Below are 22,435 nucleotides of genomic sequence, written 5' to 3'. Positions count from 1 at the left end.
TGAACCTAGAATATATCCCGCCGGGATAGCACAGTGCAACTGAAGTGGACGACGCAGCCGCTTGAATAAATCATTATTGGCGGTTTTATCATCCTAGTCTTTTTCCGTTGGCCGCTCCTCGCTCTCTCCGCAGTGAATCCGTCCCTTGTCTGCAGGACGCTAAATGTCAGGCCCTAAATACAGGCACAGACCAGACCCCCCTCCCCAATAATGAAGCCCCTGTGAGGCTGCCGGGGCGCAGAACATGCCGTTCCTCGGCGCGCTGACCTCGGTGATTGACATCACAGCGGTCCGCGGAGTATTCTGGAGCTTTGTGATCCCCAGATGGAGCTTTCATCCGATCTGCTGCAAACAACCCCCCGACACCAAGAAACCGGCAGCTGCATCTGCTCCGCGGAAAGCTGGGTGGCAATCAGTGCGGCCGCTCCCGTATACTTAGTAAGTAACATGGACTAGCACAGCTCTGCTATATCTCTGTAACCAATGGACTAGCACAACTCTGCTATATCCCTATAACCGATGGACTAGTACAGCTCTGCTATATCCCTATAACCGATGGACTAGTACAGCTCTGCTATATCCCTGTAACCGATGGACTAGCACAGCTCTGCTATATCCCTGTAACCCGTGGAGCGCCACGGCTCTGCTATATCCCTGTAACCCGTGGAGCGCCACGGCTCTGCTATATCCCTGTAACCCGTGGAGCGCCACGGCTCTGCTATATCCCTGTAACCCGTGGAGCGCCACGGCTCTGCTATATCCCTGTAACCCGTGGAGCGCCACGGCTCTGCTATATCCCTGTAACCCGTGGAGCGCCACGGCTCTGCTATATCCCTGTAACCCGTGGAGCGCCACGGCTCTGCTATATCCCTGTAACCCGTGGAGCGCCACGGCTCTGCTATATCCCTGTAACCCGTGGAGCGCCACGGCTCTGCTATATCCCTGTAACCCGTGGAGCGCCACGGCTCAGCCTATCTGCTGCTCAGGGGTCTGGGCCATATTGGTTGTCATTGGCTCACCGTATCTAAAGTGTTCAGGTGTCTGGGGAGAGTTGGGTGACTACATCAGGTACTACAATGGTTGTCACCCAGCTTTCCAACAGGTGACAACCTATCTAACAGCTGGTACTGTGCCCATTGCCACCCAGCTTTCCACAGATCCTGACCTGCATAAGCTAGAGATCATCAGTAGTAGTCCTTTTATCTCTCTCCTGCCTGTGGTGACGGTCTTTACTGCAGTTCTGGTATTCTATTCCTGAGGCTTCAGATGAACGTAGCAATAAATCCCTCTCGGATCTAGTGTAGTAGATCTCAGTGGTTTATAAAATAGACCCTGCAGAGAGATTCCCCCCCCCCCCCCCCCCAATATCGTGCGACTGTAATAAAGCGCTGCCTGTGACGCCCCGGTTGTTGGCCGGACGCCTGGTAAATCCCCCCCCTCTTGGCGACTACAGAGGGGATGTCAGCGGTGGACATGAGATGTGGCTCTGGCGCTCCGCCACGCGTTCTCCTTTGCATAGTGTTTTGTGCATTCCTAGCGTGCTGCATTGAGCAGCGGAGACACCCAGTTATGCGGGTGAGCCCCACGTACCCTGATTATCTGCCATTCCTATCTGATGATGGGGCGCAGCGTGGAGGGAACATTTAAAGGGCATTTCCACCTAGAATGAGGGAAAAAAAATCTATAAAGTCAGTTTGAACTGTAGTCCTAGAATTCTATTCATGAACCACTATTGACAGTAGCACTGGTGTGGTTGGCATGTGGCGTTTGACGAAGATGAGTGGTATTCATCTCCTCGATCTGATGGGGGAGAGGCGCTGTCATCGCTGCACCCGGGAGCCTGACCGGCGGCCTGTAGGGCGGGTGATCCAGACCACCTCTAGAATTGTAGAAACGTCAGCCCTGAGTTTTTTAGTTCATGAATAGAATGCGAAAATGGTAAAGACTGACACATTCACAGGCAGCTGTAAAAAAAAAAAAAAAAAAAGTTAAAACCCTTCATCGACATGAGTGATGTTCTCCTCTGCACTGAGGACTGGAGGTCCTTGTAACAAGTCACCCCTCACTTTAACCGGCCGCCCCGGCGCCTCTCATTGTGGAGGCCGCCATTATGGGTCCTGAGGGAACAGCTCGATGTCCGGGGGCACCGCATCCGATACAACTGCCTGGCATCCCCCGGGAGCCCTGGGAAAAAAGCGACCAATTCGGAGGAGCCGGGAAGTGCGCACTGGTGGGAATTCTGTGCCTCGTAGCTCACAGTGCTGAGATTTCCTGGGGGTCTTTTTTTTGTGACCGCCACGCATTGTGCATCCGCCATTGCTTTGTCCAAGTGTCGGTCCAAACTGGAGTTCTGGTATTCTATTCATGACCCAAGCGCAGGATGAGCAGTGCTGCTGCAGCACATGGGAAAGGCTTTTATAGAGGAAGCTGACGGTCGTTCTGCTGCCATTACCCTGGCCGCCATGTCGCCGGGGCGGATAGTCATGGTGCACGGCGCTCTTTTATCTCTCGCGCCGTGTGTTGTGTTGTCTTTGTCTGATCAGTTTCCTCTTTTTCATTCTCTTGTTTGTGACCTGTGACCGCTATCCTGCGAGCCAAGTGTAGTTATCATAGGGACATACTGCCACTGACTTACCCCTTCCATCATCTCTGCATGAGTAATACTCACACCAGTTGGGGGGGGGGGGGCATTACTTATGCAGGGCTATATATCTATTTATTAGTAATAGTACCTGGCGCTGCCCGTGTACGAAGTGCTTGTTTGTGTGTTCCAGGGGACGCCCAGGCGCCCGATCAATTTGTGGAAATCGCTAGTAACCCTATATACCCCAGCAGTTAACTGTCCCCCATAACGGTGACCTCCCCCCCCCCCCCTCCCCCTGGACGGTGACCTCCCGCCGCCCCCCCCCTCCCCCTGGACGGTGACCGCCCCCCTCCCATCCATCTACATGCCATGCTTTCCTGAAAGTTTGATTATTCTACCTCTTGGGTATTAACCTGTTCATGTCCTGACTTCTTCTAAACAAGTATGGCTGCAGTGTAAAGTATGGGGAGGCACAGAGCACCACAGTGGAGTCCGTCCTTCAGTCCAGGCCACTTCAGACTCGATACACAATCTTTCCAGGCTGGAGTCATGATCATAGCTGTGCTGTAATGGAGCATAGGTGCAGTGCACAGCATGGGGGACAGGAGGGGGTTTCTGATTACCCTGTGCCCCTGTAGACACTGCCGATGAGCCGGAGTCACCAATTGCAGATGTGAATTTCAGCTTTTGCATTAGTTTCAAGTCAAAGGCAAGTGTGTGAATTGCCACATGGGGGCAGCAGTGGTCACATGATCCGGAGACCCTCTCACCCGCCTGAGCCCCGCCTGTCTGATTAATATGATGGCGTCCTCGGCGGTGACCTCACCATCTCCATGGAGCGGTCATTTCCTCCCAGGAAGATGCTTCATCCCTGGGAAAGCCATGGCCACTTACAGAGCGACCGCCTGGCGTCCGCCACGGAGTCCTGTGCAGGCTGATGCATCAGTTTCCTGCTGCACATTACTCCAGACAGTCCTGTGACCCCGCCCATTGCGCTGATCCTGTCCCGGATAGAACTCGTGCAGTTTGCCGTTTTTGCGGCCTTGACATTAGCTGCACCGGCGCCGGCTCATACCGCAGCGACGTCCCTTAAGTTGATAATATAAGGGAAGAGATTGTTGTCCCCCCAAAATCTCCAGGGGCCCATGAGCTTGTAATTTTCAGGTGGAGCCCCTCGTATCGTGAACGGCCACTGGATTTTATACTTCAGCTTAAGTCTGTTTTCCTAGCACCGCGCTCACAACCGTAATCATTTCCTGGCCGCATCGTTCCAAGTGAGCAGCCGTGTGCCGGATCCCGCTCGGCCTGCCAAGATCCTCGGCTGCTGGGATGGAGACGGGAGATAAATCCCATAATGTGGATCCCTGCAGATAAGACCACGAGGACGTAGCCCCTTCATGATTTACAGATGCCGGATTATCGGATATTCTGGATTGCTGGATGTTAGGTTATCACTGTGTACATACATTACTGATCCTGAGTTACATCCTGTATTATACTCCAGAGCTGCACTCACTATTCTGCTGGTGCAGTCACTGTGTACATACATTATTTATCCTGAGTTACATCCTGTATTATACTCCAGAGCTGCACTCACTATTCTGCTGGTGCAGTCACTGTGTACATACATTACTTATCCTGAGTTACATCCTGTATTATACTCCAGAGCTGCACTCACTATTCTGCTTGTTAATGGAGACAGTCGGCAAACTTGTGTATAGACACCCCCAACAATGTAATGCTGAGGGCAGTTGGTGTTTCCTACATGACTTTACACCTCACAGAATGTGAAGCCTGCTCTGTGCCGATGCTGGCGATGAGGCCATAAGCCCCAGAGATGGAGCGTCCCTTTAAGAGCCGCCTCGCCGTGCCCTGCCCCCGGTGATGAGTTCCTTACACAGATCTTTCCTGTTATAAGACACATTTGTGATTCTCCAGCTGCTTGTAATAACGGAAAAACATTGCGACCTTCCCTGCGGTCCCCGCGATGGACGCTGTCTGACTGCCAAGCGGATTCGCAATGTCCTTTCCGTAACCCTTCCTTGTTAACGCGCCAGCGGACGAGTCTGCGACTATAGCGTGTGGGGGAGGGGCCTAAACACCGATCCACCGTCTGCTATCTTGGAGACAAATTCTCCCATGCCCTTGACGCCTCCTGAGTGTAAAGCTGGGCGACAACTCCGACGGCCTTCATGGAGAGTGAGCAGGAAACCAGTAGTTGATTGCAGCTTTGGATGTGACTAGAGTATAAGAATTTCGTAAGTATAGACAAGTAAAGGCGCTGGGGCAGTGTGAATGTTGTGTCTTTCATAAAGCAGTACAGTCAGTAAGCCAGCAGGGGGTGACATTGGGAAATGACCTTGCTGGATTCTTAGTACAGCTTTGGATGTGATTAGAGCAGAACATATGAAAACAGTGAATCTGCAATCGACATAATGTCCATAGGAATGATGAAAGCGGCAGATCTTCTCTGGTTGTCACCCAGCTTTCCTAGAATACGGAACGGCAACAGCGGGAGGAGCGGCTCGGTGAGAGATGTGCCGATCAGGGGTCTGGGAAAAGCTGGGTGGGAGCGGTAATTTCGGCACGTAAGGTGTTTGCTGCAACGTGATCCAGATATGTGTGATGTTTAGACCCCACGATGACTGCAGTTTAGTAGACATGGCCCCTCCTACGAGGGCAGCCTCCGTGTCACGTAGAAGGGATGATGAGCGCGCGCCGCCTCCGTCTGACTTCTCTCCCAGGTTATATAATCTTATGAGGATGATGTCGGCCTCCCAAATCCCTGTAAGAACCTGCTGGTGCTAACCACAGCTGAGCCGCGTTCACATGTCGCCACCGCGCGTTTCCAGTCCTCCGGGTTCTTGGGTTTCTTTCCAAGTTTTTGCTACAAATGTAACAAGGAATAGCCCCGCCCCCTGTAAGGGCGAGAAGTGATGGGTGTCGTGTATCACTTTAAACATCCTCTCGGCAGTATAATGATGCACCACGGACCGACTGACGCGTTTCAGCACCTGACGCAGACCGCCCTGAAGCACGGGTACCCTCCCATGTAGTTTTCATCAGATAAGAGCTGTCGTAGGAGCCTCCGTGTTTGATGAGAAATAATGCAGCTTGGCAGATGTGTGACTGCGCCCGTCGCGTTTTACGACTATTTTTACGCACAGATTATAGGCTGGACCAGGCATCGTTGTTCACATAATGCAGCTTTTATAACTTTGATTGCACAGTAGTTAAAAAAAAAAAAAAAAAAAAAAAAAAAAAAAACCTTACGCTTTTTATTTTTCTGGACACTATTTACCATCTGCGCCCTCCAATTTCTCCTGCGTCATATTTATGACGCGTTACACTGCTTTTTCTTCTGGACACCCTTGTTTGTGGCGATCATGAAGCCCCTTTAAGGGTTAACTCGGCCGGGCACGGCTGTGGATGACTCTGCGGCTCCTCCGGTGACTGGCACGGGCGCCCGTTCCTCCTTTTTCTTGCTTTATGTCCCCACAATAAGACTCCTGTGTCTGTAGAATCTCCCCATAGAAGCCGCGCAGCGAGCGCGTGTCGTCTGTCAGGAAGGTCTCGGCAGCGCGTCACCGCGGCTACGTGACGTCTGCCTGTCCCAGATAATTACAGCGCCTTTTTTTTAATTTTATTTTTTATATACTCTCCCCCTCTAATTAAAAGCTGAACAAGGTGACCCCAGCGTCCCGGCACAAAGCGATCGGAGCGCCGCAATAATACTCTTAAAGGGACAGAACACCTAAAAAGATCCTTTTTTCTCTTCTGCTCTAGTCACATCCAAAGCTGAGAGGTCATGCAGTTTCTATGTCTAATTGCTGGGAAATCTAAGCATCCCCCCCCCCCAACCTGTGGCTCTTAAGCAAGTAAACAGGGTGGCAGGACATGCTGGGAGTTGTAGTTTTGCGACAGCAGCCTTTTGACCAGCAGAAAGGCGCACCTGAGTTAAGCGGAAACCGTCAGCATGTTGAATGCAGCTTTAGATGTTAAGGGAGCGGGATGTTTGATAAAGTTGTCTCCCACAGGGTTACCAGCAGTGGGCGCCAGTGAGAAATGCATAATTTTGGAGGCGGCTTTGGGTGTATTTGGAGCAGACGGTATGAAAGCCTCTGCGGTGTGGCTCGTGTTGACCTCATGTGCGTTTTGATGCAGCGATGGTGAAATGCGCTGCTGCGCGGGTAACTTTTTACAGCGAGCCGCCATTATGCGCCACCACTGAGGTCACCGGAGCCGACAACCTGTAATCTGACTCCGATGGGGAAGTTGTCTCTGTTCCTGCGAGATGATGGAATAAATACATTGTAATTGTTTGTATCATAACTCCAGTTGCCGGGGGCAACAATTACATCTTTGAATACAAAGCTTTATTCGTCGTGTGACGCCGCTGACCCCTGGACGACTGCCCAGGCAGAGGTCCTGATAACCGCACCGCCATGTGTGTCCCATGTGATGCCCACGAGCGCAGATCTGTTTACGTCCCTGTGATGACATCACGTATTACTGTGCATCCGTGGTCCGGCCTCCATCAAGCAGATGTTACATAGTCGCAAAGGTTGAGTATCAGATCCTCACAAAGATCCTGCTTGCTGTCAGTGAGTGGAAACACTTATAGCAGTAATAATAGGAGAACGGCACAACATGGTCATAGAAATTATTAGATGGCCATGGCAGTAGAGGCCGTACGTTTTTATAGCTGAGGGTTTGTTACAGTCGTATCCAGTCCAACCGGTCGGTGTGCGAACAGTTAATATTGAGGAGCGGATGGCCGCTGTCATGTGCAGATGGTGTCGCAACAATGAATAGGAAATGGACTAAAAAAATAAACACCCCCCCGAGAGATGGGGGGGGTTACTGTCCATGGGAAAAAGGAGGGGCCGCAGCGATTCCAGCGAAAAATGTAAAGTGTGGATGTTGGGAAGGTAGTGATCTGAATGATAATGATGGACGTCAGGAGAGATGAGGTCATGTGACCAGAGCCATGCAGATAAGGCTACTTTCACACTTGCGCTTGATCGGATCCGTTCTGAACGGATCCGATCATATTAATGCAGACGGAGGCTCCGTTCAGTACGGATCCGTCTGCATTAATAACATTAAAAAAATTCGCAAGTGCGCAAGTAGCCTGCGCGGATCCGTTCAGACTTTCAATGTAAAGTCAATGGGGGACGGATCCGCTTGAAGATTGAGCCATATGGTGACATCTTCAAGCGGATCCGTTCCCATTGACTTACATTGTAAGTCTGGACGGATCCGCACGCCTCCGCACGGCCAGGCGGACACCCGAACGCTGCAAGCAGCGTTCAGCTGTCCGCCTGTCCGTGCGGAGGCGAGCGGAGCGGAGGCTGAACGCCGCCAGACTGATGCAGTCTGAGCGGATCCGCTCCATTCAGACTGCATCAGGGCTGGACGGAGGCGTTCGGGTCCGCTCGTGAGCTCCTTCAAACGGAGCTCACGAGTGGACAGCCGAACGCTAGTGTGAAAGTAGCCTAACACGATGACTGTCTGTTGTGATGTCATCATGCCTATGTGGTGACATCACTCGGCTCAATCACCATGTAGCGAAAGGTTCTGCTACTTTCTAATATTCTTTGTGCTTCGATTCCACATTCTAAAGATCTCTCCCTGCTGTCAGTGAATACTAATACTTCTCACAGCTGAAGGTTTGCTACAGTGGTATCTCCTGTCCTGACGGTTTGTTCCACATTACCTGCGCTGATACATTGTAACAACATTGTCTGCAGAAGACATTTGGGATATGGCTGTTTCGCTCACAGAGGATTGTCTAGTTAGGATATCATTGTGAGAAAGTTGGACTAGGATGGGTATTTAGCCTCTGGAGGTAAACGGGAACACTCATTCACTGACAGCCAGCAGAGATTTTGAAAATGGTGAGAAATTGAAGCGCAACATATATTAGCGAGTTTCCTCATGCTGCAATGTTTGACCTGAGTTTCGCATTTGTGATGTCACTGTGTCGGCTTGATGACATCACTATTTCCAGCCATCTTCGTATAGACCTAATACTTCTCACAGCAGAGGGTTTGTTACAGGTGTATCCAGTCTGAACAGTCCTCTGTGAGCCAAACTGCCTGGATTCCAGACTGATACATTCACCTGCACTGATACATTGTATCCGGTCCAGAGTCCATACTGTTCAACTCGCAGATTGTCTAGACTTGGTCCGATTGTAACAAACCCTCCGCTGTGAGAAGCGTTAGGTCTGTATGAATATGGCTGTGCCCTGGTGATGTCATCATGCCTGTATGGTGACATCACTTAATAAGAAACTGCTACTTGCTAACATCCTCCGTGCTTCAATTTCTTGCCATTTTTCACCGCTTGCTGTCAGTGAATGAGGTGATTTACTATTTGCATCCAGGAGTCGAATACCTATCCTGATGTAATAATCTCCCAGCTGAAGGTTTGTTACAATGGTATCCACTCCAGCTGCACACATCTCTCTCCTGATGGTTTGTTACAATGTATCAGTCTGCAATCCAGGCTGTTTACTCCACAGAGGATTGTCCTAGACTGGATACAATTGTGCCAAACTCTCAGCTGTGAAAAGTATCAGGTCTGTGAGTTTTTAGCATAACGTGGGACGCTCTCATTCTCTGACAGCAAGCAGAGATTTTGGAAATGAAGAACCGAAACCCAAAGTGTATTAAAAGCTGCAGAAGTAACCCTTTATCTGACTGCGCCGTGCAGATGCCGGATTAGATTAGATAGAACTGGGATGGGGCGATGTGGTGTTTGGAGGGGGTGTGTGTACTTTTGCACAGGGGCTTGTATTGCTGGACGCCTCTTGTCAGATAATCCCTCGTCTTCGTCGCGTGACCCTCTCAGGTTTCAAAACAAATCTGGGCGCGGGAGGGATAAGGCCATCTGTCCGCCTGGAGCAGACGCTTGTGTCACCGCCATGTTCAGGTGGAGTGACCTTGTGCCGCCCGTGAAAAACCCAATTACCGCCCGGGGGGTGCGCCGTTCTCATTTTATTTCCCGGAATCCTGACTTCATGGTGTTCACAGTGAAGGATTCTGGGTGCTCCCTGTTTGTCACTTACCCCCCTCATCCATCTGCCGTTCTTTTCCAGGTGAGACCCCCACTGTGACTGAGCCATGAGTTCCGGATCCAGCCAAGGGGTGATCACCGCCCCGCCCCCTCCCAGCATGCCTCACAAAGAGGGCTACTTCGACCGCGTCGATGAAAACGACCCCAACTACCTCCGGGAGAGGAACATGTCCCCAGATCTCCGCCAGGACTTCAACATGATGGAGCAGAAGAAGAGAGTGACTCAGATACTCAAGAGCCCGGTGAGTGGGCGTGTAAACTTGTGCAAAGCCATCTGCTGAAGAAAAGGATTCTGAGTTTAGTGAGGCACTGATGCAGCAGAGCCGAGTGTGTATGAGGCGGCAGGGGCGTGTGCGTAGTCTGGGATCCACACCATGTGTGATCTGTGGCTGCAGGGGAAGTCTGTCTGCACTCATTTATCACCAGGAGCAAAGACAGACAAATAACACGTTCAGCTCTGCTACATCTTCAGTGTGTGACAACAGATTTAGCCAACGGATCCTGCTTTTCCAGCCTGGGCCACATATAATCCTGTTTGCTGGAAGGTTAGAGTCCGCTCCCCAGGGTCCCCTTTCCGACAGACCCCATGCTTGGCCTCCGCTCGCCCGGCCGGGGCTGCAGGGCTTTGAAATTCTTCCCGAGCTCCTCTCGGTGCCGTCCGCTTCATTACACAATCACAAGAGTGTCCAGCTCTGTGGGGCGCAGCCGGGCGGAGGGGGGGGGGGGGGGGGGCAGGATCGTGGCTGCTCTGGATGTTAACCCTTTATCCGGCACCTAGAGTTCCAGGGACAATGTTTGGGGGGTGTAGAGGCACAGCCACTGGGATATCAGGAATGTTGCGGCTGCCTTCTTTGTCAGCTCTGCTGTATCTGTCCCGATTTTTAATATTGATGTTACTGTGAAATCCTACCATTCCCCAGTGCCGCAGTTGGAGAAGCCTGTATTGCATCGGTCTTCGAGGCCCCTCAAATACAAATATCCATCTGTATCGCACAGCAGCGAAGAGCTGAACCCCCTCCACCTGTTAGCTTTTGTAAGGCATTAGGGTGCCCCCTGCTGGAGATCCGGACAAATGCACCCTATTCATCTATGTCATACTGATGAGAAACGTCATGAAGCTTGACTGCTGAAGGTCCACATCCCCACAACGAGCGGTGGTGAAGTGGCTGCAAATGACCTGACTCCTACCATAGCCAGTGGGATTTGTCCAGGGTTAGGAAACATGGCTACTTGGGTCGTAAGGGATGCAAATGAGCTCTTAGCAAGCTCTGCCTCTAATACTACCAGATGTAAGGCTGCAGGCAGCTATCCTGAAAGTCAATGTTTAGCTCTTTAAATAAGCCTTGAGACACGACTCTGATATTAACTAAGCCAGCACCTCATCTGCAGACAGCTGTTTCGGGGTGATTGCCCCTCATCAGTGCAGAGCAGAGAGTACTGGCTTAACTGGTTGAGAGGTCTGTCTGGTATTGAAGCTTTGGCTTAATAAGTTCACGTGCCTGTCAGGATGGAAACCACCATTCTCCACCTTCCACTGCCATGTTTCTCCCAGTTCTCTTGGAGCCTCTCCAGATCGGGCAGGTGGAAGTGAGCTCCAGAAAATAGGTGCAGCACAAGAGAAGATCTGAGTGAGGACAGGGCATTCAGGAAGATCAGGGAAGACATTACATACAGGAGGCTGAGGTGACCAGAGTTGAGGTTGACCGTAAAGAGAAGGTTTCTGGGTTGGATTTAGACTGTCCTGGAGATAATCTTTGTGTTGATGGCGGGGAATATGCCAGGATTTATGGATGATCGGGATCTTCTTTCAGGATTTTCTCCATAGATGATTTGGTGCCATAGAGTTTTCCAGAGGATAGGTGCAGCACAAGAGAAGACCTGGATGAAAACAACTAATCTCAAAAGACCAGCAAAGGAATTTTAGGCAGAACCTTAAGATGATACAGGGGGTGAGACTGTAGTCAGATCTAGAGAAACATCTCTTGTCCTGGAGGCGTTTTGTTCTATGTTCATGGCAGTGATTAGACCAGGAGTTATTGTTGTACTTTTTGATATTTACATACATATGTGTTAAAGGGGTTCTCCAGTGCCATAATTATCTTTTTTATTTACCCTGCATACTGGCAGTTTACATGCAGAACTTCCTATTCTGCCCCCTATACCCATTTCTCATGTTGGCGGTTTCCTTCCCCCGTTTTCGGCATCACTGCATGCTGGCAGGATGTTTACATGCAGAACTTCCTGTTGGGTTTTCCAACCAATCCCAACATTCTTTTCTCTGTAATGTTTCTCAGGGTTGGCTGAGGAGTAGGGGGTGAGACTACTAGAGTGAACAGTTGCAGGCGGACAATTCCAGGTAAACTTCACAAGGCATTCTGGGATTGTTTAGGAAACCCTGAAAGAAGCTGAGGAAAATGGGAAGTTCTACATGTCAACATCCTGCCAGGATGCGGTGGGGAAGGAAAGTGTTGACATTAAAGAACAGGTATATGGGGCAGAAATAGTGTTTACGGCTCTCTGGGCGGATAAGATTTTCTTATGGGACCAGAGAACCTCTTTACGTGGAGAACTTCTGGCGCCTGGGATTCTGTCAGCTGGAAGCATGTTCGTGAGCATTGGTGCAGCACATGAGAAGACCTGGCCAAGGGCAATGGATCCCGGAAGACCAAGGAATTTTACACAGATCATGGAGGAATCGGCAATTAAGCAGAAGACATCTGCTAGAGGAGTCCTTGCTGGAGCTAGCCTATTTCCACTCAGTCCTTGAAGGAAGCCTTGCCTCACGTCTATACAAGGATTTATAAATCTTTCAGGTTTGATACATTGATAGAGGAGTCTTCGAACATTTTCCAAATTCCTGTTAGGTGTACCTGGAGAACCTCTTTATTAAAGCGATGGACTCTATCATCGGCTCTTCTGTAGAAAGTGTTCCAGGGAATAAGTGCAGCATGTGAGAAGAACTGGCTGAGGGAATTTGGTCCAAGAATGGGTAGGTTCTGAAGATGACATTGATTAGATCATGTCCCCTTTGTCCTGGAAACATTCTGTTCCTCCTAGCCGGCAGTGGGATTTCTCGATGTGGATATTTGATTTAGTACCCGGGATGTTTCCAGAATCCTGTTAGATTCGAGTCCAGAACCTTTTGAAGACTCTCAAGAGGAAGAGTGTTCCAGAGAACTGGTGCAGCACAGGAGAAGACCTGAGGGTTGTTACTCCAAGATGACCAGGAAGGACCTTGTATGCAGAGCCTGGAGATGGTGGGGGTGGAGGGGACTATAAGTATTAGATATTGTCTACACCGTGTCCACTTTGGCTGATTTCTCCAGGCAGCTTCGTGCTGGGAGCCACTGGTGTTTACACAGACTGATGCGCTGGTGTCAGGCACTACTCCAGACTCCTCTGTGGTTGTGTAGGAGGAAATGCTGACACGTTGAGGGTTATCCTCCCACTTGAGATGACCCATTCTGATAATTAGCAGATCCTACGCCCCAGGCTGTAAATTAATTAAAAACAAAAAAGCCAATTAACGTCTGCAGTCCTTGTGAACACTTGTTCTGAGGTCTCCCATATGCGTGAGCCTGCGGAGTTCACTGATCCACTGAAACGATGCAGATGAGGGCCCCTGTGGGGTCTGCCCCTAGTCTAGTGTCCATGGATCTTTAGGTTGTCTTTTTACTGGTCAGATCCTTTGGCCTTTTAGAGACAAGGGGTGACAGATGTCTTGTGGCCGCTTATCCCCCTCTTCTCATGTCAGCTGTCTGGGTGGGAGATTAGGATGATGGGGTATTACTGAATGAGCAGCGGCCATGGTTTCATACCTTTTTCAATCTACTTTAAAGGGGTATTCCGGTTAGAACGCGTTATCCCCTGTGCACAGGATCAGTGATGACTATCTGATCTGTGGGGGTCCTACCTCTGGGACCTCAGTACTCCATGAAGCCCCCTGAAACGGACATCACAGCCGGTTGGAAATGCGTGCCACTGCTCCCTTCATTTCTAGGAGAGAGCCAAATACAGCGCAGTACCCACCAGTCTGATAGTGATCCCCTATCCTGTTATAACCGGAATACCCCTTTAATCCAGAGCTGCACCCTGTTCACAGTGCTGACGTTCTCTTCACACCCCCTGCTGGTTCAGCGTATACTGTTCCATGTATTGGCAGAAAGCAGAATTGTGATTGCAGCTCTTAAGGACAATTAGACGCTCGGGTGTACATTTTTGGGTGCCCTCTGTAATTGGCCTCTGCTTTTTTTTTTTTTCAGGCTTTTCGCGAGGACCTGGAAAGTCTCATTGAGGATCAGATGCAGAAAGGAAACACCCCGACCGGGCTGCTGGCTCTGCAGCAAATTGCCGACTACGTGATGGCCAGCTCGTTCGCCGGCTTCGCCTCGTCTCCGCTCAGTAAGTGTTTGGTAACTGTGGGGATTTGGGGTCTTTACCAGCCCGCCACGATGTACAGTGCAGACCTCCCCCCCCCCCCCCCCCCTCGATTACTATGGGAGTATTTGCACATGAGATGGACAAGTCGGACTCTGTAGACAGCGTAGTTCCCTCTGTCTGGCTGACGGGGGGCAGTTACTTTATGCTCAGGGGGGATCTGTCTGTGGGATTAACCCCTCGAGGTTCAGGGACAGGGTCAGGTGATTGCTCCCATTCTACTGTCTAACTCCATGTTTTATTTAAAGATCACAGACCCTTCAATGTGACGCGCACGCAGCATCCGGAAGGGGGTGAATACTTTTTCATGTCGCTCTGTGTCCGCTTCTGTTACAGCTATGCAACCCGCTAAATTAAACAAGCAGATTTAAAGGACAGAAACATAGGATAAGCCGGGGGCGTGAATACTTTTTGAAATGACCATTTCGAATGTGGATTAGCGTCGGAGGGCACCGAGACACCTGACCTCATGTGCAGGGTTTATTACGCTGAATCTGCGCTCCGTGTATACTTATGCAACTTCCCCAGTTCAGGCGCAACTAATCGATCTGTTTTTGGCTCCCGTCCTGGGGTGGCACGCCCATCCATAAACGTGTCCTGAGGGCGACCGATAGGCAGGTACAAAGGTTTGGCAGCTGTAAACAAGCTGAAGGGCTCGGCAGCTCCTTGGGAACCGCGAGGAGAGCGGCAGGCGCGACCCGTTCTGGAGATAATTACTGGTGGTCTCGCCCCCTGAAGCTCCTGATTATTATGTACTGTGACCTCCTCTAGGAAGGACACAAGTAGGCACTCCGGAGCGCCCCCAACTGGTCACGTGAATATGGGGAAGGGTACGAGGCTTGGCTCTTATCACATCTGCTTCGGATCAGCTCTTGCGTCTTCATGCAGCAGCTTCTGTCTGTCCTGCCCTCCGGGGGGGTTGTTCAGCCTAACCTCTCTGATCATTTTCCAGGTCTGGGGATGGTGACTCCCGTTAACGACATTCACCCCGCCATAGAGGGCTTGCTGGCGAAGGGCGAGAAGCTGGCCCGCTCCAAGCTGGCTTCCATGTACCGGCTTGCCGACCTCTTTGGGTGGGCGCACCTGTCCAAAGCCTACATCACGGTAAGCCAGGATTGGAATTGGGGTCACTGTTGCCATGATATTTGTGCCCCCCATAGTGTGGATACAGGCCATGCAAGCTTCCAGAAAATCTGCTACTTTCTAATAGGTAATTTAATCTGGAATGAGAAGATCTGGAACCCCCCCCCTACTGGATCTAGTCCTGCTCCAGTGCAGTTGTAAAGGGGCGTGCACATGATCAGGAGAGGCTTTCAGCTTCCGTATTTAAGCTGAAATCTTTCCATTCACTGACAGCAAACAAGGAAGTTGTCAAAAATTGAATCACAAACCTTTTTATAAAGTTGCAATTTGATGTTGAAAGTCAGTGCAGTGACATGTAACGGCCAGCAGGTGGCGCCAGTGTATTTTATAATCCACCATTATTAATCTGTAATTTGTATAATTATTATTTATTTTTGTGCAGGCGAGGGTCAGCAAAGAGCAAGACCACATCCTGATCATTCCCAGAGGCCTCTCCTTCTCCGAAGCATCTGCCGCTAACCTGGTAAGACCCACTTCTTGTTTTCTTCTCGCCCCATAAATTTTTTTTGTTTCTTACAATATTTTCTTTACCTTTTGCAGGTGAAGCTGAACATCGTTGGCGACGTGGTGGATCAGGGCGCAACCAACCTGCGCATCGACCCCTCCGGGTTTAGCCCCCACGCGGCCATCTACTCCACCCGTCCTGACGTGCGATGTGTGATCCATATACATACTCCCGCCACTGCTGCTGTGAGTGACACCCGGCCAGCCATTTGCACTTACTGGCACTAGGACCCAGAGGGAATAACAAGGGGGGCGGTTTACAGGGGTGGACACGGTTGATTGTCTTGCAATGTCCAATTATTGCTGCCAGGGCCACACAGCTGTCAATTTATTCATACGTTTCCATGAGGAATAATAGAGTGGCGGCACAGCGTAGCATTGTTATTTGGTGAATAGTGCAAGTGTCTAGTAAGACAGACATGTCAGGAGACGGGACCTTTACTGTCACCTGCTGCCTCTGCAGGTCTCAACCATGAAGTGTGGCATCCTACCCATCTCCCAGGAAGCTCTGCTGCTCGGCGAAGTGGCGTACTACAATTACCAGGGGTCTCTGGACGAGCAGCAGGAGAGGATCCAACTGCAGAAGGTTCTGGGGCCCAGCGCTAAGGTAACGCTATTCACCGATTTATACGTAATGAGGCATTCAAGCATGTTATATGCCAACCTCTGCTTGCTGTCAATTAATGGGAACCTAAAACTTCTCACAGCTGAGGGTTTGTCACAATCACATCCAGTCCAGACAATCTTCCATGAGATAAACAGACTGATACATTTCACCTGCACTGATACATTGTAGCAGACTATCGTTACAAGAGAGCGATATGAGCTGCAGATACAATAAGCTCACAGAAGATTGTCTTGACTGGATACATTGTAACAAATGCTCAGCTGTGAGAAGTATTTGGTCCGGACAAGTTTAAAACCTAGATGTAAGTAATGTTTCCATTCACTGGTTAACCCTTTCCCAACCTCTGCTCTATATGTACGGTGGAAGTCCGGTCTTTAGGCTCCGGCTTGCAAGCGCATCGGGTGCCATATCCACCAGGTTTTTGCTGTTTTAAACAGCGGACACCCTGGGCTAATGTCTGCGATCGGCGATGACACCAATCGCAGACATTTAATCCTCCAGATGCCATAGTCCATTGTGACCACTGCATCTGAAAGCAGAAAACCCGAGAGCGCTGCACTTCTGGGGCTTGAACGGCTCAGTGGAGCCATTGGGTCACACTGGAAGGCCTGGTCTCTCTGAAGAAACCGGGGCTTCTAGAGCTGTAAATTCTATCGAGCTCTGCAGGTGGCCGGGCTCCACGAGTACATGGCAAATCAGCAAAAAATAGCATTAGAAATTCAATGGCTTGTGTTGTAGAAGCAATGTTATGGTTGCTTATAGTCATATAAGCAAGCGGACTTAAAAACAGGGAAAAAAAACATACAGTTTGTATATAAAAATTCTAATCGCTCCTTTCCTCATCATTAAAAGTAAATAAATTAAAAATAAACATCATGGGCATCGCCGCATCCCAAAGCGCCCGTACTCTTAAAATATTTATCCTATGCGGCAAACTGCATAACAGTAGAAAATCAAAATGGCCGATTTGCAATTTTTTTTTCACTTCACTTGCCACAAAAGTTGAATTAAAAGTGATTAAAAAAAGTCACACCGACCCAAAAATGGGTAAATAAAAACTACACATCATCCTGCAAAATATGAGCCCCCACACAGCTCTGTAGACAGAACTATAAAAAAGTTATAGGAGAATATGGTATGAAAAAAAAAAACTTTTTCCAAAGTTTCTTTTTTTTTTTCCTCCAACACAAGAAAAACTATAAATGTGGTATTGTTGTCGTCGTACTGACCCGGTCACAGGCCAGTGTTACTGCATAGGGAAGGTCTTAAAAAAAACAAAACATTTGGAATTTTTTCCCAGCATCCCACTACATTGTATGCAATTTTAAATGGTTCCATTAGAAAGTACAACATGTCCCGTAAAAAAAAAAAAAAAAACAGCCCTCCTGGCTCCAGGAAGGCAAGGAGTAAAAAAAAAAAAAAAAAAAATTCAAAATTGCAGGGTGCTGAAGGGGTTAAAATCTTGGCAAGAAAGGTCAATTGATGCACCGTAAACTGAAGTTGCAGAAGGTTTCATTAGATAAGGATCGCGCTTGATTTCCGCCTCCGCCAGTAGGTGGCGCTGCTGATTGTGTCTGATCTCCTTGTGCAGGTGCTGGTGCTCCGGAATCACGGGGTGATGGCTCTGGGAGAAACCATGGAAGAAGCCTTTCACTACATCTTCAACGCGCAGCTAGCCTGTGAGGTTCAGGTAACGACGGAGATTTATCGCCTCCCAGATCTTACATGTGACGTTCACTTTAGTTCTTAATCTAGGATCACATCCAGAGCTGCGCTCCGAATTCAGCTGGTGTCCTGTAGGCTGCAGGGCCTGTCTGCACACGCCATGTTCTGCAGTCACCTTAGTCCATAGAGAGCAGACATTTGACCCATCAGTAGAGATCTGGTAGGGGCCACACTGTTATGGTGGGGGCCGCACGGTGGAGATCTGAGCTTATGAGTTCCCGGAGGACCCCTTTAAGGCTGCACATAGTTCTGTACCTGCAGTTATTTCAGTTGTTTTTGTGTTCATGTAGCTCAGAAGATCTTATCTTATTTTCTTAAGGAAGGGGGGCCTTGGGTGATATTCGGGGTACTCCATGTTGTCCTTTTTCGCAGGTCCACGCCTTGGCCGGGTCCGGAGGCATAAACAACCTTCTGCTGTTAGACTTGGAGAAGTACAAGCCCGTCACACACTCCTTGGCCGCAGGTGGCGCGGGAGGGGTGAACATGGAAGGCCAGTACAAGTGGAAAATCGGGGAACTGGAATTCGAATCGCTCATGAGGATGCTGGACAATCTGGTAAATAGAGAGAATGTCGGACGTATTGAACATGAATGACGGGCCCTAAGAAGCTAGCGCTAGCAGCAAGGGGCCCCGACAGAAGTAATTTCCATCCCTTTCTATTATTTTACAGCACATCACCATCTGGTGGCTGTTACATGGTACTGCAGCGCTTCGGTTACATTTTGCACATTTTTGATGGTTTCTGTGATATTTGTGGTTTTTTTTTTTGTCCTTCACCTTTCTAGATTAAAATACAATTATTTGTATCTTTTGTAAAAAGTTTAAAGTAAAGCACCTCCTAGTGGCTATCGAATGGTACTGCACCCTTGGCATTCGTGGCTCAAATAACGACCCTTCTCCCGTTTTCCCCGCAGGGGTACAGGACTGGGTACGCTTACCGGCAGCCGCTGACACGAGACAAGCCGCGACACAAGAGCGAAGTTGAGATCCCCGCCACGGTCACAGCCTTCTCCTTCGAAGATGATCAGGGGATGCCACGTTCTCCGCTGAAGTACCTGGTGCAGAAGCAGCAGAGGGAGAAGACGCGCTGGCTGAACTCCCCAAACACGTACTTAAGAGTCCACGTCCCCGAGGAGTCCGTGAGTGGAGAGATGAGCCCAAGAACGAAGATCATGGTGAGACGAGGCCCCCCCCTCATAGAGCAAAGAGCCAGTCTGTTCACATGACACGTGATTGTCTATTACAAGTGTCACTCCACTATCCACAATCCCTGATCTCCTCCCTCTGCCTGTGTCAGTCTTCACTGTGGTACTGGCATTGTATTCCTCTACCAATAAGATGAAGATAAGCAAAGATTAACCCAAGATAACTTAAGGCCTGTTTTTGGTGTTGAAGGATCTTAGTTGAGCTTTCCTTTGTCCGTGTTGCCCCCTCTTTGACCACCCCCCGTCCCTCTTTACTTTCCAGTGGATGAAAGCCGACGAGCTCAGCAAGTCTTCCGGTGGATATCCCATCAAGATTGAAGATCCTAACCAGTTTGTCCCATTAAATACCAACCCGACAGATGTTCTAGAGAAGAGAAACAAGGTGACTGCAGGGCATGCTGGGAGTTGTAGTTTTTCCACAGCTTGGGGGATACGGACTCTCCTAAATATTATTATTTACAGCTGCAGTTACATTTTATGGACTGAACCACTAACCATAGTTATGGGGGGTTACTCGTGAACTCTAACTTTAATACAATAGGAGGGGGCAGGGCTCTGACAACCTCACAATCCGTTTTCTGCACAGGAATATAGTTGTCACAGTGATTCATACTTGGCATTCAGATAGAATGGACCTGGTGCCATCTCATGGTGGCTTAAAGGGAGTCTGTCACCAGCATTTCACTTTTTTAACCCTTCCCACTGCTCTCTAGCATGCTTACAGTTAATCCAAACGTTACCTCTGGCATCTTTCCTGCTCTTATAAATCCATCAAAAACTATCTTTATAAGATATGCAAATGAGGGCTCGCAAGTGCCCAGGGGCGGCGTTACTCTCTTAGGTGCCCTGCTTGCTCAGCCTTTTCATTGCGTCCCCCCGCCCTTTCCTACCCTCCGCCCGCCCATCCTTTCCCTCTGACCGCCTTTCTCATAGCTTGTTGTTCCGCCGAGATCCCGCGCATGCGCACTCCGTCTGTCGGCCAGCACATGTGCACTACGATGCCCATTCCTTGTACGGCATCACAGTAACTATTGCGCATGCGCCGGCTAACGACGCGAAAACTCAACAAAGGAGGCGATCCATCGGCGCATGCGCATTAATTACCGTGATGCCGTACAAGGAATGGGCATCGTAGTGCACATGCGCCGGCCAAAGGAATGAGTGCGCAGGCGCGGGATATCGGCGGAATAACAAGCTATGAGAAAGGCGGTCAGAGGGAAAGGATGGGCGGGCGGAGGGTAGGAAGGGGCGGGGGGGACGCAAGCAGGGCACCTAAGAGAGTAACGCCGCCCCTGGGCACTTGCGAGCCCTCATTTGCATATCCTATAAAGATCGTTTTTGATGGATTTATAAGAGCAGGAAAGATGCCAGAGGTAAGACAGTGAAATGCTGGTGACAGACTCCCTTTAAAGGGGTTCTCCGGGAATTAAGAAAATGAAAATACTTAAATATTACTTTAGTATAAATATATTCCCAAATACATTTTCATTAGCTATAATTGTTCATTTTGTCTAGGGAGCAATCATTAGGAGAAATAAAATGGCCGCCGTCCTATTAGCGCACATAAAACCAGTCCTAATCACACAGGAGGACAAGTTACTTTACAACACGGAGGTAAAGAGCCGCCTCGTCCTCCTCTCTGCTTGTCAGGGACTATGATCCTGAATACGGCTGATGAGATCTTTAGCTGAATCTGAATTTGGTATCGACCGGCTCTATAAAAATATCACATGACCTAACCCCTCAGATGAACACAGTAAAAGAACAAAAAAACTTAAAAAATAAAACTGTGCTAAATAAACCATTTTTTGTCACCTTACATCACATAAAGTGTAATAGCAAGCAATCAAAAAGTCATGTGCACCCCAAAATAGTGCCAATCAAACCATCATCTCATCCCGCAAAAAATGAGACCAAACTAAAAAAAACTATGGCTCTCAGAATATGGAGACACTAAAACATGATTATTTTTTTTGTTGTTTCAAAAATATTATTGTGTAAAACTTACATAAATAAAAAAAGTATACATATTAGGTATCGCCGCGTCCGTGACAACCTGGTCTTTAAAATTACCACATGATCTAACCTGTCAGATGAATGTTGTAAATAACAAAAAGTAAAAACGGTGCCAAAAAAAGCTATTTCTTGTTACCTTGCCTCACAAAATGTGTAATATAGAGCAACAAAAAAATCATATGTACCCTAAACTAGTACCAACAAAACAGCCACCTTATCCCGTAGTTTCTAAAATGGGGCCACTTTTTTGGCGTTTCTACTCTAGGCGTGCCTCAGGGGGGCTTCAAATGGGACATGGTGTCAAAAAAAATCAGTCCAGCAAAATCTGCCTTCCAAAATCCGTATGGCATTCCTTTCCTTCTGCGCCCTGCCGTGTGACCGTACAGCAGTTTACGACCACATATGGGGTGTTTCTGTGAACTACAGAATCAGGGCCATAAATATTGAGTTTGGTTTGGCTGTTAACCCTTGCTTTGTAACTGGAAAAAAATTATTAAAATGGAAAATCTGCCAAAAAAGTGAAATTTATTTTCCATTCATTCTTGTGGAACACCTAAAGAGTTAACAAAGTTTGTAAAATCAGTTTTGAACACCTTGAGGGGTGTAGTTTATAGAATGGGGTAATTTTTGGGTGGTTTCTATTATGTAAAGTGACTTCAGACCCGAACTGGTCCCTAAAAATTGGATTTTTGAAAATTTCAGAAAAATTTCAAGATTTGCTTCTAAACTTCTAAGCCTTGTAACATCCCCAAAAAATTAAATATAATTTCCAAAATGATCCAAACACGAAGTAGACATATGGGGAATGTAAAGTAATAACTATTTTTGGAGGTATTGCTATCTATTGTAGAAGTAGAGAAATTGAAACTTGGAAATTTGCCATTTTTTACAAATTTTTGGGTAAATTTTGGTATTTTTTTTTATAAATAAAAATGAATTTTTTTGACTCCATTTTTGCCAGTGTCATGAAGTACAATATGTGCCGAAAAAACAATCTCAGAACGGCCTGGATAAGTCAAAGCGTTTTAAAGTTATCACCACATAAAGTGACACTGACAGGCCCAATAAGCATAATTAGCTATATGACTGCACAGGTCTTCTAATGTGTAT

At 48.7% G+C, this 22,435-nt stretch overlaps 1 protein-coding gene across 7 annotated transcripts in view; it reads left to right on the top strand.

Moving 5' to 3' along the window:
• Nucleotides 1-22,435, top strand: part of ADD3 (adducin 3) — a 57,337-nt gene that overhangs the window by 25,417 nt on the left and 9,485 nt on the right. For 3 of the 7 annotated variants that reach the window (XM_044297776.1, XM_044297771.1, XM_044297773.1), the window contains 11 exons: nucleotides 9,690-9,909; nucleotides 13,930-14,068; nucleotides 14,353-14,397; nucleotides 15,057-15,208; nucleotides 15,630-15,710; nucleotides 15,788-15,937; nucleotides 16,215-16,358; nucleotides 17,971-18,069; nucleotides 18,477-18,659; nucleotides 19,019-19,279; nucleotides 19,572-19,691. In XM_044297776.1, coding sequence (XP_044153711.1) covers nucleotides 9,715-9,909; nucleotides 13,930-14,068; nucleotides 14,353-14,397; nucleotides 15,057-15,208; nucleotides 15,630-15,710; nucleotides 15,788-15,937; nucleotides 16,215-16,358; nucleotides 17,971-18,069; nucleotides 18,477-18,659; nucleotides 19,019-19,279; nucleotides 19,572-19,691 — 1,569 coding nt within the window. In that variant the 5' untranslated portion in view covers nucleotides 9,690-9,714. Of the gene's footprint in view, nucleotides 1-4,680; nucleotides 4,843-9,689; nucleotides 9,910-13,929; nucleotides 14,069-14,352; nucleotides 14,398-14,427; nucleotides 14,935-15,056; nucleotides 15,209-15,629; nucleotides 15,711-15,787; nucleotides 15,938-16,214; nucleotides 16,359-17,970; nucleotides 18,070-18,476; nucleotides 18,660-19,018; nucleotides 19,280-19,571; nucleotides 19,692-22,435 lie in introns of those variants that run through there. The other 4 variants (XM_044297774.1, XM_044297775.1, XM_044297777.1 and 1 more) reach the window with 4 other exon arrangements.

This window comes from Bufo gargarizans, chromosome 6, assembly GCF_014858855.1.
Source record: "Bufo gargarizans isolate SCDJY-AF-19 chromosome 6, ASM1485885v1, whole genome shotgun sequence".
Classification (NCBI taxonomy): Eukaryota; Metazoa; Chordata; class Amphibia; order Anura; family Bufonidae; genus Bufo; species Bufo gargarizans.
The sequence above is the reverse complement of the archived record's forward strand: the minus strand, read 5'-3'. Positions and strand labels throughout refer to the sequence as shown.